General features: G+C 38.8%; 2 protein-coding genes across 3 annotated transcripts; both read right to left on the bottom strand.

Annotated features, from left to right (window-relative positions):
- Positions 1–1,272: 1,272 nt before the first annotated feature.
- Positions 1,273–7,980, bottom strand: LOC121953694. 2 transcript variants are annotated; one of them, XM_042500894.1, is made up of 4 exons: positions 7,043–7,980; positions 5,492–5,743; positions 5,189–5,399; positions 1,273–4,067 (listed from the first exon to the last, which is right to left on the bottom strand). In XM_042500894.1, the coding sequence occupies exons 1-4, from the start codon at positions 7,746–7,748 to the stop codon at positions 3,815–3,817; spliced, it is 1,422 nt and encodes a 473-aa protein (XP_042356828.1). In that variant the 5' UTR covers positions 7,749–7,980; the 3' UTR covers positions 1,273–3,814. The 2 variants fall into 2 exon arrangements, with proteins under 2 accessions (XP_042356828.1, XP_042356829.1); XM_042500895.1 differs by having other exon boundaries at positions 5,540–5,743.
- Positions 7,981–10,030: 2,050 nt separating this feature from the next.
- On the bottom strand, positions 10,031–13,004 carry yipf6 (Yip1 domain family, member 6). The gene is made up of 2 exons (XM_042501453.1): positions 12,419–13,004; positions 10,031–10,879 (listed from the first exon to the last, which is right to left on the bottom strand). The coding sequence occupies exons 1-2, from the start codon at positions 12,758–12,760 to the stop codon at positions 10,538–10,540; spliced, it is 684 nt and encodes a 227-aa protein (XP_042357387.1). The 5' UTR covers positions 12,761–13,004; the 3' UTR covers positions 10,031–10,537.
- Between the last annotated feature and the right edge of the window lie 210 nt (positions 13,005–13,214).

Genomic DNA, 13,214 nt, shown 5'->3' with positions numbered 1-13,214 from the left:
AACTGTACATTGACTTTTTGATAGCAGTGGTTGTTTTGTTCGTACAGAGCTCAAAACAGCTCAAAGCAGTGAATTTTATTCGTCAGTTGAAGTGTTTTCATGGAGGATTGTATATCAAATAATGCCCAAAATAAGTTAATTATACAAGTCAGTTTAAATGATTTCAGCAGCAAAATTCAGTCACTCAGCAAGCCACACAGCTCATGTAAATGTCTACAGCCTCCCTTTACTTTCTGTAGTTAAGGTGTAATAATTTCTCCATATTTAATAATTTAGTTCATGTTGAGCTTTTGCACATTACAGCCAAACTATACATAAATCAGCAAACCGATAAATAACGGCACATAGCTTCTGTTTTATACACTGAACATACATTAAACTCATGACTTTTTGTATTGTATTTGTGTGATCAAACTGCACATTTTATGTTTAATCAAGATGTTGATAAGCTGAACCTGTCAGGTGGATGGATTATTTTGGAAGAGGAGAGTTCACTTACCAAAAAAAAGTTTTACAAATTTGTGATCAGAATTTGAGAGAAATATACTGTATCTATTGACTGCATGAAAAAGTTTTTAACTTAAACTTAAAAATGAGAGCAAAAACAAAGATGGCTGCATTTAAATCTTTGTTTAGTATACATAATACTCAGTTAATTTAGTATTATCAGATGTTCGTTTGTTTCCATTTATCGTGCACATTTATGTCATCGCTATAAAGTCACACTTTGTTTGTTTTTTGAGTGTTGAGGGTGCTGCTGTTTGAGGGACGTCTTGTCAGACCGGAGCAACAGACCTTAAAGTTCAAGGTTAGTCGACCTCTTTTATCAGGGCAGAACTTTTGCTGCGTTTTTTTGTATATAATTTCTCTCATTTTTGAATAAAATAAAAACTCTTTTAGAAACTCTGCCTGTGACTCATGCAGGCCAGATCACACAACCTTTTAGGACAATGCCAACATTTCTCTGATTAAATAATATTAAATTAAAAAAATCCTCTTTATTAGCACAGATGGTTTGGTCTAATTTACCAGCTCTACATTAAAATAAGCTCATATAAATACTGCATGGAAGCTAAAGTCCTGAAAGGTGACTTTTTTTAATCTTGTCCACAGGATAATTATCTTGTATGCACAACTTTTATATCTTATGGGAACAGTTTATTATTTCATGTGCACAAGATAATGACTTGTAAGCTCAAGAAACAAAAGACAATGAAACGAAGTAAAAAAAGGACTAAATTCAGAAAGAAATACAGAATTAAAGAAAACATTGTTCTCTTTTTATTCAGAGCCACTGTAATTGTAAATACTATACAGTATTTTACACAACTGTAAAGATAAAGTGGAACAGACAACTTTTTACATTTTTCCACCACGTTTCTAAGTGGTTTTATTGTTGTCGCAAAGACAACAGGGTTATTTTCTGTATTCCTCAGAGCCGAGTAACGACCACAGTTTCCACAGTTACTTGTGTTTTACACCGTGCGTCATTTCCGCTATTACTGGGAATAGTAACTGCAAAGAACTTGCATTAATTTTCTTTGGTGATTGGGGATTGCTTCCAGTAGTTTCTGCGGACAAACTTAAGTGCTGTCCTCTTCCTGTTTTGACTGCTTTCATTTTCTTGGGAAATTGAATGCGGTGGCGGACAGAGTACACAGTGAAAGTTATGCTTATAGGGAATAAATCTAACTGCTGATTGTGTCATTAATCAATAGCTGTTAAATTTATTTCATGATGATAAGTTAAAGCAAAAAAAAGTGTCTGTTTCCACTTTAAAACAAAAATCACTCAAGTCTTTCAGCAGAAGAAAATGTGCAGAGCAGCTGGCAGAGCAGTGTGAGTCTCAACTACTTTAGTCAAAACTAATGAAATAAAACGGAAACATTTGCAAACAAAAAAAAGGGTCGCTAATTTACAGGATCATAATCAATAAGCAGACTCTGGATCAATACCAGAATATCAATCATTCATGTTAACCTGACAGTAAACACTCTCTACACAATTGACCTTTGTCCCGTAGTTTTAGAGATAACGCAAAAATTATTGTGACATTCTTGAAAGACATCCACTTCTTGTTAGCTCGAGCCTCTTCAAGATCACTTTTTGTGTTTCTCACGTTTTATATCAAAATGAAGTTATTTTTTGTTTTGTTTATTTTGGACTGTTGGTTGAACAAAACAAGAAATTTGAAGACAAAGATTGGAGCTTTAAGAAATCACACGGAGAGATTATTTAAAAGAACACTTGGCAGAGTTATGGAGGGTAAAAATAATGATTTTTAGCTGCCGCCCTTGAATGCACTGTACTTTTTCAGTTTGCATCACTGAAATAATTGTAAATGTTTTGTTGGTCGTGCAGTTTTAATTATAACTGTACAATTTTCCCACAGTGATTAATACTCCATCTTAAAGGTGTTTGTGAATTTCTGTCATAATTATATCATTTTGAGAACAAAAATAATTGACATCATTGGAAAATCTCCCACTCTTTAAAGCGTCTTTTAGTACAACCGAAAGCTGAACAAGAATTTTTAGGCGACCAAAACGTAACAGTTAACTTTAATGAAATAAGGACAGTTACAGCTCTGCCCTGAAAACAGTTTATCAAAACAGACATGCTTTTAATTATGCCTAACTTTAAGCCTCAATAACATTTAAACAGGTGAATTATAAAACAATTCACCCCCCTTACAGGTAAATTTGGGAAATTAGCTATAGAGACCAAAACTGTTTTTGTACCAGGCTGTAAACATTTTTATTTTTGCTGTAGAGTCAGTTATTTTAACATAGAAATCTGTCAGAACAAGACAATAAGCGACAATTAAATTATTTTAAACATAAATAAAAAAGAATCCAAAAACGTCTCCTGAAATATTGTAACAATCAAAGTGCCTTCATTGATTCTTTGGGGGGGTCAGTTGGCTGTGCGCTCAGTTACACTCATCTGATTCAGTTTTTATGTAAAATGTGAATTCACAGAGCTTCAAACATCCAGAAACTAATTAAACTAAACAGAAACAATTAAAACAAAGTTTATGGATTTTTAAAAAAAAAGCTCCAACCTGAAACTGCAGAAACATGATGCAAAAAAATACAAAGTGCTGCCCTGATCTCCCGACGACTAACTCAGGTTTTACTGAGTTTTATTTAAACCTTAATTTAAACTCTGTATGTCCTGAATGATTTATTCAGTATAATGTACATGTTACATGCCTTACTTTCATCAGTGCGACATTCACAAATTCTTGCTTGATTCAACACTTTATGTCAGTCTTTCCACTTTTTGGGTTTTCTCGACCATCGTTAAACATCATCAGTGAAACTTCCTGCAGATGCTTCACATTTAAAGTCCATACAATCAGAGGGATGATAAAGGACTTTGTTTTGCTCGATTTACGGTCAGAGCTTTACAGGTAATAACACTCTTAGTGTTACTTATTGGGATTTTTATTAGCAAAATCTTTTATCTGCTGGTGCTTGTATTTGAAACTCAAATATTACTTTTTAAGAGAGGAATTTACTTTGACTCAACAGTCAGAGCTGAGTCGTCTCCTATTTTTACTGAGTTGCTCACAACTCACATGCACCCTGAAATCAGGGCTCACTGCTGGCTTCAAGCGCTTCATTTTCAGGGGTCTCGAGCCAAAAAGATGACAGCGATTGGTCTGATTTTTGCTGTCATGACCTATGATTTTGAAGACTTTCAGTACGCCTCATTTGAAAACCTTTTATTTCAACCTTCTGTTCCCTACTCTGGTGGCGTCCCGTCTTCTTCTTCAGGCGGAATCGACTCCACGGTTTATTTCCGCTCTTCAGTCGCCCTCCCACACACAGTCGCACTCCCGTAGCGGGTTTCTCTGGCGCATCGTCGTGATGACGGTGATCCTGTTCTCGGACAGCTCTCGTAGCTGGTTGATGAGCTCCTGTACGCAGGGGCTGGGCCAGGGGTGCCCGTTCAGGTAATCTCTCAGGATGAACGAGCGCTCCACCAGCAGCTCCAGCTGCACCAGGTGTCGCAGCCGGTGGAGGCTCAGCAGGTCCTTCTCTGGTTCTCTGCGGAAAAAGCTGAGACAAAAGAGGAGACCTGTTGGACTTGTCCTGCATGAACATGACATGAAGCAAACATATCTGTGCGAGTGTGGGTGTAGAGTTTGGGGGGTACACAAGGGCTACTACCCCCCACCCATATTTAATATTTACACTAAAATTATGAGCTTATCATTTTATACTTTTCATGTTTCGGTGCTCCTGGAATCACTCCCACTCTGCCACCGGACCTGTAACTTTTAAACCTGTTAATCGATGCTCTAGAGACACCATCTCCCCCTTTCTTTAGTTTTCCTTTTCTTTCTTTGTTTAAGTTTTAACTGTTATTAATATTATTATTCATATATATATATATAAGCAGAAGGTAGATTTATTGGTCATTTTTAAGCAAAGTTTGAAAAATGTAAATTACAATTATCCTTGTATGTATGTATGTATATATATATGGTTTTATTGTTATTTTCTACACATTATTACAGCTTCGGTATTAGTTATTTTCCCTGCTACATTATGCTCTTATCCGTGTTATTATTTTACTACTATTGGTTTTATTATTATTATTATTGTCCTCATCGTTAATAATAATTTTGAATTAAAACTCGCTACCAGAGCCAGAGATTATATTATTACTATTATCATTATTATTGATATGACAAAATTGAAGATATTTGCATCCTAAATTAATGCAGGAAAGGCTCAAATTGTTGCATAAAATTCCTCAGAACACAGGAAATTGTTTAGTGCTCAAAATCTTCTGGTGTTGGAAACCCAAACACCCCATTTCACGTGTCCACTTATTTCTTTTTAAAGATTATTTTTTGGGGCTTTTATTGCCTTTAATTGACAGGACAGTGTGAGCGTGACAGGGGGAGAAATGCAGCAAAGGTCCGAGGCCGGATCAGCCTCTGCACGTGGGCAGCGCTCTATCCACTGGGCCACCAGGCACCGCACATGTGTCTCCTTTTTTAATGCTGAAATGAAACCCACGCTTCTGTGTGGAAGCAAACGCAGATTTCTTTAAGAATTTGAAGAGAGGGAAAGTTTCCTCTGCAGTGTCGTTGTTTGAGCTCTGCTGGTTGTTGTGATTTCAGTCTCTGTAACTTTGCAGCAGACCTACAATAACTTCCTGTCAGGCTCACCGTATCCGGAGCGTCCTGAGCTGAGGAAACAGCATGGGGATCCGTCTGCAGAGGCTGCCGCTGGAGCGGTTCTGCTCGATGTCGAGGTGCTCAAGCGCTGGGACTTTAGGAGCGATGGAGTCCATGTCTTTGAGAGTTATGGCCACGCGCAGCGTCAGTCTGGTGACGCTGGACGGGATGGTGGTCGTGTAGGTGGCGAGAGAGTTACCACCTGTGAGGGCAAAAAACAGCAGTGACAGGAAGAGAAAGGATTTGCCTCGTGCGCATCTTTACATCAGGACAAAAACTTTTAAAAAAAAGTACCTGATGGAGGCAAAACCAACAACTTCATCAAACACAGGAAAAGCTCACCGATGATGGTGAGCGTCTCCAGCTGTTGGAGAGGACTCAGCCAGGTAGTGAGGCGACACTCGATGCCCTCTCTGATGTACCTGTAGCGGACAGTCAGCGACCTGAGCGACGTCAGGCTCCTCAGAGCGTTCTCTGGCAGGATGGTTTCTGGGTAATCCACCAGCTCCAGACTGGTCAGCGCCGGGCCGCCGTACCGGGCCGCTCCTGCAGGACCGAGGAGGAGGAGGAGAGTCTGTGAGTAACATTTTAGAAACTCTGACAGTGCGGCAAATTCTCTGATGGTTTACAAAACGTTATCATCTTGTGGTGTGTATTTTTGTGTGTCATTTTGCTCAAATTGATTACCTGCAGTCAAGAACAGGTTAAAAATAATAATTAAGAAAAAATCTCTCCTGGCAGAAATCAGCAAAGCTCCATCTCTGAACATTCAGCAAAAAAACTGCTGAAAACTCACTTGTTCATCTCCCCGACAATCATACTAATATTTCTGTTTTTATTTTGTTTAATATTTTAATTTCTGTTTTTTGCTTTCTTTCTCTGTACAGCAGCCTCAGGAAAATTGAAAGACAATTTCAAGGTTTAAATTTTGGAAAACTAATATTTGATATTTAAGATTAGGACTGATATTGGTTAAAAAAAAAATAACTCAATGAAAGAAGAAAATAATAATGTATAAAATTCCATTTCAAAGCTTGATTTTGAAAATTTACATTTTGTGCGCAAAGCAACAAGAGTGTGTGTAATATTAAAGCGGGGCCTAGGGGTTAAGTATTAAGGATCGACAGATTATCGGTTTGGCTGATTATCAGTGCTGATATGTGGCACTTTGCCAGTTATCTGTATCTGGGTTGTATTTGAATGAAAATGAAAATTAATTAATGAAAAAGTGTACGTATTACACTCAATAACACCAGGGAAGGCAGTGTTAGCATGGGAGAAACTTTTATTTGTAAAACCTCAGGGAGATTTTTTATTAAATAATTTCTTTATTACATTTTCACTGAACTTATATATATATATGTATATGTATATATATATATATATATATATATATATAAAAACTTATATATATATATATATATATATATATATTTTCTCTAAAGTTGTTGGGAACTTGATGTTTATGATGTTGAAAGCTGCAATTTTAATTAAACATTTGCTAAAGGTATTTAAACAAAAATTTGTGTTGGTAATTTCTGTATTCAAATTCCAATTCTAGATTTTGACAAAAATACTTTTTAAAAAAAACAAATTATAAATGCATATCGTTATTGGTCTCGTTTAGTACTATTAATCGGTATAAGCCCCCCCAAAAAACAATATTAGGCAACCCCTATTAAGGAATATGATAATGTCATATCTGGAGGCTTCTGGTGATTCCTAACTCTATTAAATACATGCGATTTGTTGGACAAAAAATGGACAAAAAGTACAGAAGCACAGGTCTGAAGTAAGAGACACCACAGCAGGTAAAGAGGACAGGTGACCAGGTGACAGGCTGACCTGGGTGATCCGGGTCCGGGGGGCTGAGGTAGTCGTCGGGCAGCGGCTCCGGCGGCTCCCCCCTCATCCCCCAGGACAGGTGCTTCAGCTTCTTCAGGTTCAGCATCAGGTTGTGGAAGACTCCGCAGGGCACCGGCCTCACCGTGTCCAGCCCGTAGCCCTCCCCCTGCTGATGGAAGAGCAGGTATCGCAGGTTGACCAGGTGTGACACGGTGTTGATGAACTCCACCGTGCACGGCAGCCGCACGTTACACACGCTCAGGTGAGTCAGCCTCTCCTGCAGCTGCGCGCTCAGACTCCTCCCGAGCATCGGCTCATCCCAGGTGGCGTTCCGCACCCCGAGGTCCCTCAAGTCCGGGAACCGGGACAGGTTGTCCAGGTATTTCTCCTTGTACAGCCGCCCTCCGTCCACGAACACGATGGCGGTGAGAGAGGGCAGGAACTTGACGAGCCGCCGCCACTCTTTACGCCGCAGGTGTCGCACCGCCACCCGGGTGAGCTTGCGGTGGCGCAGGGTGTCCCAGAAGCCGTAGGTGTAGCGGCGGAGGTCGGACAGCACCACCGTGTAGTCCCTCCACAGCGACGGGTGGTCTATGAGCCTCTTGAGGTGCCTGCAGCCGGCCCGGACCGTGTGCTTCTCCTCCGTGTTCAGGTAGCTGAACACGGTGACCCAAACTTCAGGTGGGAGCTGCGGCAGCTCGTCCATCGGAACCAGCGGTCGCTGCTAACGGCTAACGGTTAATCCTCAGCCCGCCTCAGGAGCGCGTCAGCGGGGTGAAAATCACAGCCGTGCATACCACCGAAGCTCCGGGAGCTCACGACGTGTCCGGTTCAAGTGTAAACACTGTTGAAACGTGTTTGATCATCGTTAAATGCGGATGTAACATCTGCAGGAGCTGCTAGCTGATGTTCACATTATGGACATATATGGTTTACACTGCGACTGTTTTCGTACAGGCGACGCGCTGTGATGACGTCGATTGTTATTAAAATCAAAACAAAACAAAAACAATTTTCCTTTATTTTTTGTAATAATTTAACAGGAACTTTGATTATTTAATTGAACGATGAGTAAATTTGATATGAAATATAATTATTTAGTTTAATAACCAGTACGTTTATTGTGGAATTTAACGGTAAATGCAAGTTTATTTTAACGTGTTAATGTAATAGAAAATGTAACGATTTGTTTTTTAAAAGACATTAATTCAGTAGTAATTGTAATGATTTGATTTTATTCTAAACTAATATAATGGGAAATGTCATGATTTAAATCTTTAACATGTTAGAAATGTGATTTGATTCAATGATACGTTAATGTAATAGAAAATTCAGTAATTTAGCACTTACATTAAAAAAGAAGTGTTATGTTTTAATTTAATGTGTTCATTTAACAAGAAGTTTTAATTACTTTATTAACATGTTCATATAATAGGAAAGGTAATGATTTAATTGATCAACATTCATTTAATAAAAGATGTGATATGATTCAATTACACATTAATTTGGTAGAAAATACAATCACTTATTTACATGTTAATTTAGTAGTAAATATAATTATTGAATTTACTTTAAATTAAATTAGTAAGAATGGTAAGGATTTAATATAAGTTAATTTCACAACAATTTACAGAAGGAAATCTTTGTGTTGAATGGGCAAAGTTGGAGTTAGCAATTCTGTCAAACAGACACATTGTTGCTTTCTTTATTTCCATGTTTATTTTTCCCTTTCTTTTTTTCTTTGTATATCATTACAGTGATTCTCTGAAAGCAGTGCGAAACACAGAAATCATACTGCACACAAACATGGTGTCCATATTGTTTATTTTGTTTTGGTTCTGAATGGCTGCAGTTTTTATTTTCTTTATTTTTGTATTGTTTTTTTTTTGTTGTTTTTTTTTACATTTATATCTTTTGCGAGTTGAAGATGAAAGCAGCCAGTTCACAGTTGATTCCTGTGTAACAGAATGCAGATGAGCAGGTTCAGCACAGACTAATGATCTCTGAACTATGTTTAACTTTAACGATACCTGATGTTACAGGTACTTTAATGGGGCTTTTGTTCCCTGCTGCAGCATTAAATCTGTTAAAACATGTTCTGTTAAGCGTTCAGTTTGACATGTTGGAAATCACAGTGAAATTTCCAACATGTAAGAGTTTCTTAAAAGCCTGTTGTGGAAGATTTAAAATTTAAGTCACATCATGAACTCTATGTTCTTAGTAGTTCATTTTTCAAGTATAAAAAAAATATTATTATAAATAAATATTTCACAGGCGAGTCGACAGAACTTAGTTGACATGTTAATTGCAAATTAAATTTCCTAAAAAATAAAAAATCTGAAATGGTGCGAAAACAGAAAATCATAAAATGTGTGGAAATGATTTCGATGTTAAAATAGAGCTGAAAGAACATACACATAAAATCACAGCCGATGAAATATATTTTAATCTTTTTCATTTGTTGATGTAATGGAAAAAAATATATAAATTAAAAGAAATCAACAACAAAAAAAAGGCCCAGTGATGTTAAAGGACAGAAAGAACACGTTATCTGTTGAGGGTCAAAGGTCACTAGGAAGGTTAGTAAAAGGTGGAAAATCTGACCAGTCTTAAACTTCAAACTGAGATTTCACATCACGTTGACATTTACCAAAAAAATCAGCCTGTTTTCTATAATGTGCTGTAATTGTAGTTTCTGATGCGCTAACTTCTCCTCGTCGTGCTGCGTCCGTTAAAACATCTGAATCAGTTAGTGATTTTCTACGTTTGTCAGTTTGATCATTCAGCTGTGGCTTTAAAATGAAGATTATGAGACAACAAAGAAAAGAAAAAGTTATCATCCCTTACTCTAAAACCAAACATCTTTTTCTTGCTCTAATAGAAATTATTTCTCCCTGCAGGACTGTTTAACATCGGTGCAAAACTGAGTGAAACTTATTGGTGGAGTTGGGTAATTATATTTAGGGAATAGAAACAAAAACCAATCTAGTTTATAATGCATTTTTTTCTGAACCAGAAAAAAAACGAGTACAGTCTTACAGCGCGACAGTCTGCTGAACGGAGTATGAAAATGAGAGCAGTCAGGATGGTTTTGAAACAGAGTCCCTCAGACAGTATGAAGAAAACGATAACAATCATAGCCCTGGTAGTTCAAACATTCATCGAGAATTTCTATATACAAGCCTCTGGACTTTATATTTACACAGCTCGTGAGTGTGAACAAATTCATCAGCTTTTAAACTCTCCACCTGCCGCACAGCGTCCACCAGACTCCTCCGAATATGAGTAAGAGCTTCGCCTGAAAGGAAATATTTTGGTGTCCTGTGAGTCTAAATGCTTAATCAGAAGCCCAGAAACACTCAGAGTCACTTCAGTAGTCATTCGTCTTCGTTCCAAGGCAGATACCGGTGTTTGTTTGAGTTCGTTCACTGCACATAACCCTCCCCCGTCTTTATCAGTTCAACAAACACTTCCTTTTTGTTTCCTCTTCTAGTGTTACGGCGAGAACGTTAGGATCATCCACCCGATCACGAAGTAGAAGAGGAACACCGGGTACACCACCAGCGCCTTGCGGTTTGGCGGCTGGCTGTCGGCGAGGAAGGCCGTGGAGGCGAAGGTGGACCAGCCGAAGGACACCGTCACCACCACCAGCCGCACGGCGAAGCTGACCTTCCCCGAGCTGCCGACCAGGACGATCCGACACACGGCCATGGCCACCGTCAGAGGCATGATGCAGTATCCCAACACACACAGGCTCTGGAAGAAGGAGATGGTGCCGCCAAGCAGCTTGGAGTTGAGGGTGATGATGATGGAGCCGAACCAGACGATGACGAAGACCTGGAGGAAATTTCAACACGTGAGTGAGGAGTCAGAGGACAGGTTTATGGCTTTTTATAGGCTTTAAACAAAATCACACCACAGCAGAAAGTTACGCAGCTAAAATTCGGACATGGATAACCCTTATCAGTAGTAATACAGAGCCAGCGTTACACCAAGTACTCCGTCAAGCTACTGAAAAATACGAATTGGCAGCAGTTTAGATTATCAATCAATCATTCAGTTTGTTTTCAAGAGAAAATGCAAAAACCGTCTCAGAGTCCTGCTTCTTAATTGTGGGAAATTACTTATTTGATCCAACTGTAAATTGAATATTTTTGGACTCTGAGCAGTTGGTCAAAATAAAGAAACAATGTGAAGATGTATTCTTAAATTCAGAAACTTGTGATTGTGAAAACAGTTTTATTTTTCTGTGTTCCTACATTTTACTGACCAAACAAGACACTAACTGGCAGATTATTACATAAGGAAAATAGTTGTTAGCTGCAGCCTTGTGCAGGACACACCCACATTTGTTGATATTAGTGGTGCAACTTCCCACATTAAATGTGCAATTAATTAAATTACAAAACAAACAATGTCAGTGAATCTGGGGATCCGGGGATAGCTGGCCAATTTACTTTATTTTACCCTGTTGGTAAGCCTGCCTTGCCCAACAATAGCTTAAATATAAAATGTAAAGAAATTAAAATTAGCTTCTAACAATTCACAGCGTCACAACTGTTAGGTTCATTATATGTTGAAAGATTTTGATCCTTTGACACCTGGACTGACATCATTTTTCTGGTGCTGCATTCAGTATCACTAAACCTTTAAAGAAACGTACGAAACCCGAGAAAACTGTTTTGATTTCTTTCTAAACATGGGAAAAACTCAATTAGCAAATGAGTAATATTGTAACTTTATTCTCGTATTTAAGAGTTTATTCTCATAATTTTACAACTACTTTTTACTACTTTTTTTTCTCATTATATTGTGGCTTTATTCTCGTAACATTGTGACTTTATTCTCATAATTAAGAGTTTATTCTCTTAATTTTACTACTTTTTTTCTCATAATATTGTGGCTTTAGTCTCGTAATATTGTGAGTTTATTCTCATAATTTTACGACTTTTTTTCTCATAATATTGCACCTTTAGTCTCATAATACTGTCAGTCTATTCTCAGATTTTTACTACTTTTTTTCTCATAATATTGTGGTTTTATTCTCATAATATTGTGAATTATTCTCGTAATTAAGAGTTTATTTTCATAATTTTACTACTTTTTTGCTCGCAATATTGCGCCTTTATTCTTGTAACATTATGACTTTATTCTCGAAATCTCACATTTTTATTTCCTCTAACATGGCCCCTGACTCCCTCTCCAGGGCTTAGAAAGAATCTGAAGTTCCTCCCCTGTTTTGCACCACCCCCTCCCCTTTCATAAATAACGAACAGTCCCTTAATCTTACAAACTGGCCTTTGGGTGTAAGTTGAATTTTTAGACCATAAACACCGTCCCACTGAATAAACTCTGGATAAACGGAGTCGTTAGTACCTCAGCAAACTGCGGCCCCCCCTGAAGGTCGCTGTCGGCCGCGCCGCCCTGCAGCAGCAGCGCCAGCGTCACGCAGAGCAGCAGCGGGCCCCACAGGTCCCAGTCCCGCAGCAGAGCCGTGCTCCGCTTCGGGTACAGGACGTGGACGAACTTGTTCCCGACCGCTCGCAGATCCCGCAGGATGGTCTCCTTCACCGGCTCGTCCAGCGTGGAGAACTCGTCGTCCCGGCTGGCGGACGGTCCGACGGGCACAGAGATGTCCCCCTCCACCGGGATGTCCTCCGAGATGGAGACATCTGACAGCCCCGCGAACGGTCTGCTGGCCTCCTCCGCCGCCGCCATTTTCACTTGGAGGATTTCGGTGTGTTAACGTCGACCGTTTTTGATCCCGGAGGTTCAGACGGGACCAGCAGAGCCCATTTAATGAATGTCAACACGAGGCACAAACTGGAGCCGCAAATGCTCCTCTAAACCTCTGGATTCAGTCCCAGTTGGACCAGTTTGTCCAGCCGGTGGTGACAGGCTGCAGCTCCACGTCAGCTGAGGATTGTTTACTTCCGCAGGACGCGAGTCACGCACATCCGGCTGCTGTGTTCAGGGACACGGTGTCCTTTATTTTATTTTATTTTTTTAAATTTTGTTTTTTATTATTTTTCAGTTTATACGGTACATTTGTTGTACAGACATAAAATTAATTCTAAAACATTGAAATATGGTCATTATAATATCATATGTAAAAGACTGTCATACATTAAAAAAAATACACACACACACACACACACACATATATACATAT

This window comes from Plectropomus leopardus, chromosome 14, assembly GCF_008729295.1.
Source record: "Plectropomus leopardus isolate mb chromosome 14, YSFRI_Pleo_2.0, whole genome shotgun sequence".
Classification (NCBI taxonomy): Eukaryota; Metazoa; Chordata; class Actinopteri; order Perciformes; family Serranidae; genus Plectropomus; species Plectropomus leopardus.
The sequence above is the reverse complement of the archived record's forward strand: the minus strand, read 5'-3'. Positions and strand labels throughout refer to the sequence as shown.

Bases quoted from the DNA above. Each gene is read 5' to 3' on its own strand.
- LOC121953694 (XM_042500894.1), bottom strand. From the start codon at position 7,748: ATGGACGAGCTGCCGCAGCTCCCACCTGAAGTTTGGGTCACCGTGTTC. The intron at 5,744-7,042 runs GTCAGCCTGTCA...TCGGTCCTGCAG, and splicing joins CCCGGACCCGGATCACCCAG to GAGCGGCCCGGTACGGCGGC. The intron at 5,400-5,491 runs GTACTTTTTTTT...TTGCCCTCACAG, and splicing joins GTTGGTTTTGCCTCCATCAG to GTGGTAACTCTCTCGCCACC.
- yipf6 (XM_042501453.1), bottom strand. From the start codon at position 12,760: ATGGCGGCGGCGGAGGAGGCCAGCAGACCGTTCGCGGGGCTGTCAGAT. The intron at 10,880-12,418 runs GTACTAACGACT...AATTTCCTCCAG, and splicing joins GGGGGCCGCAGTTTGCTGAG to GTCTTCGTCATCGTCTGGTT.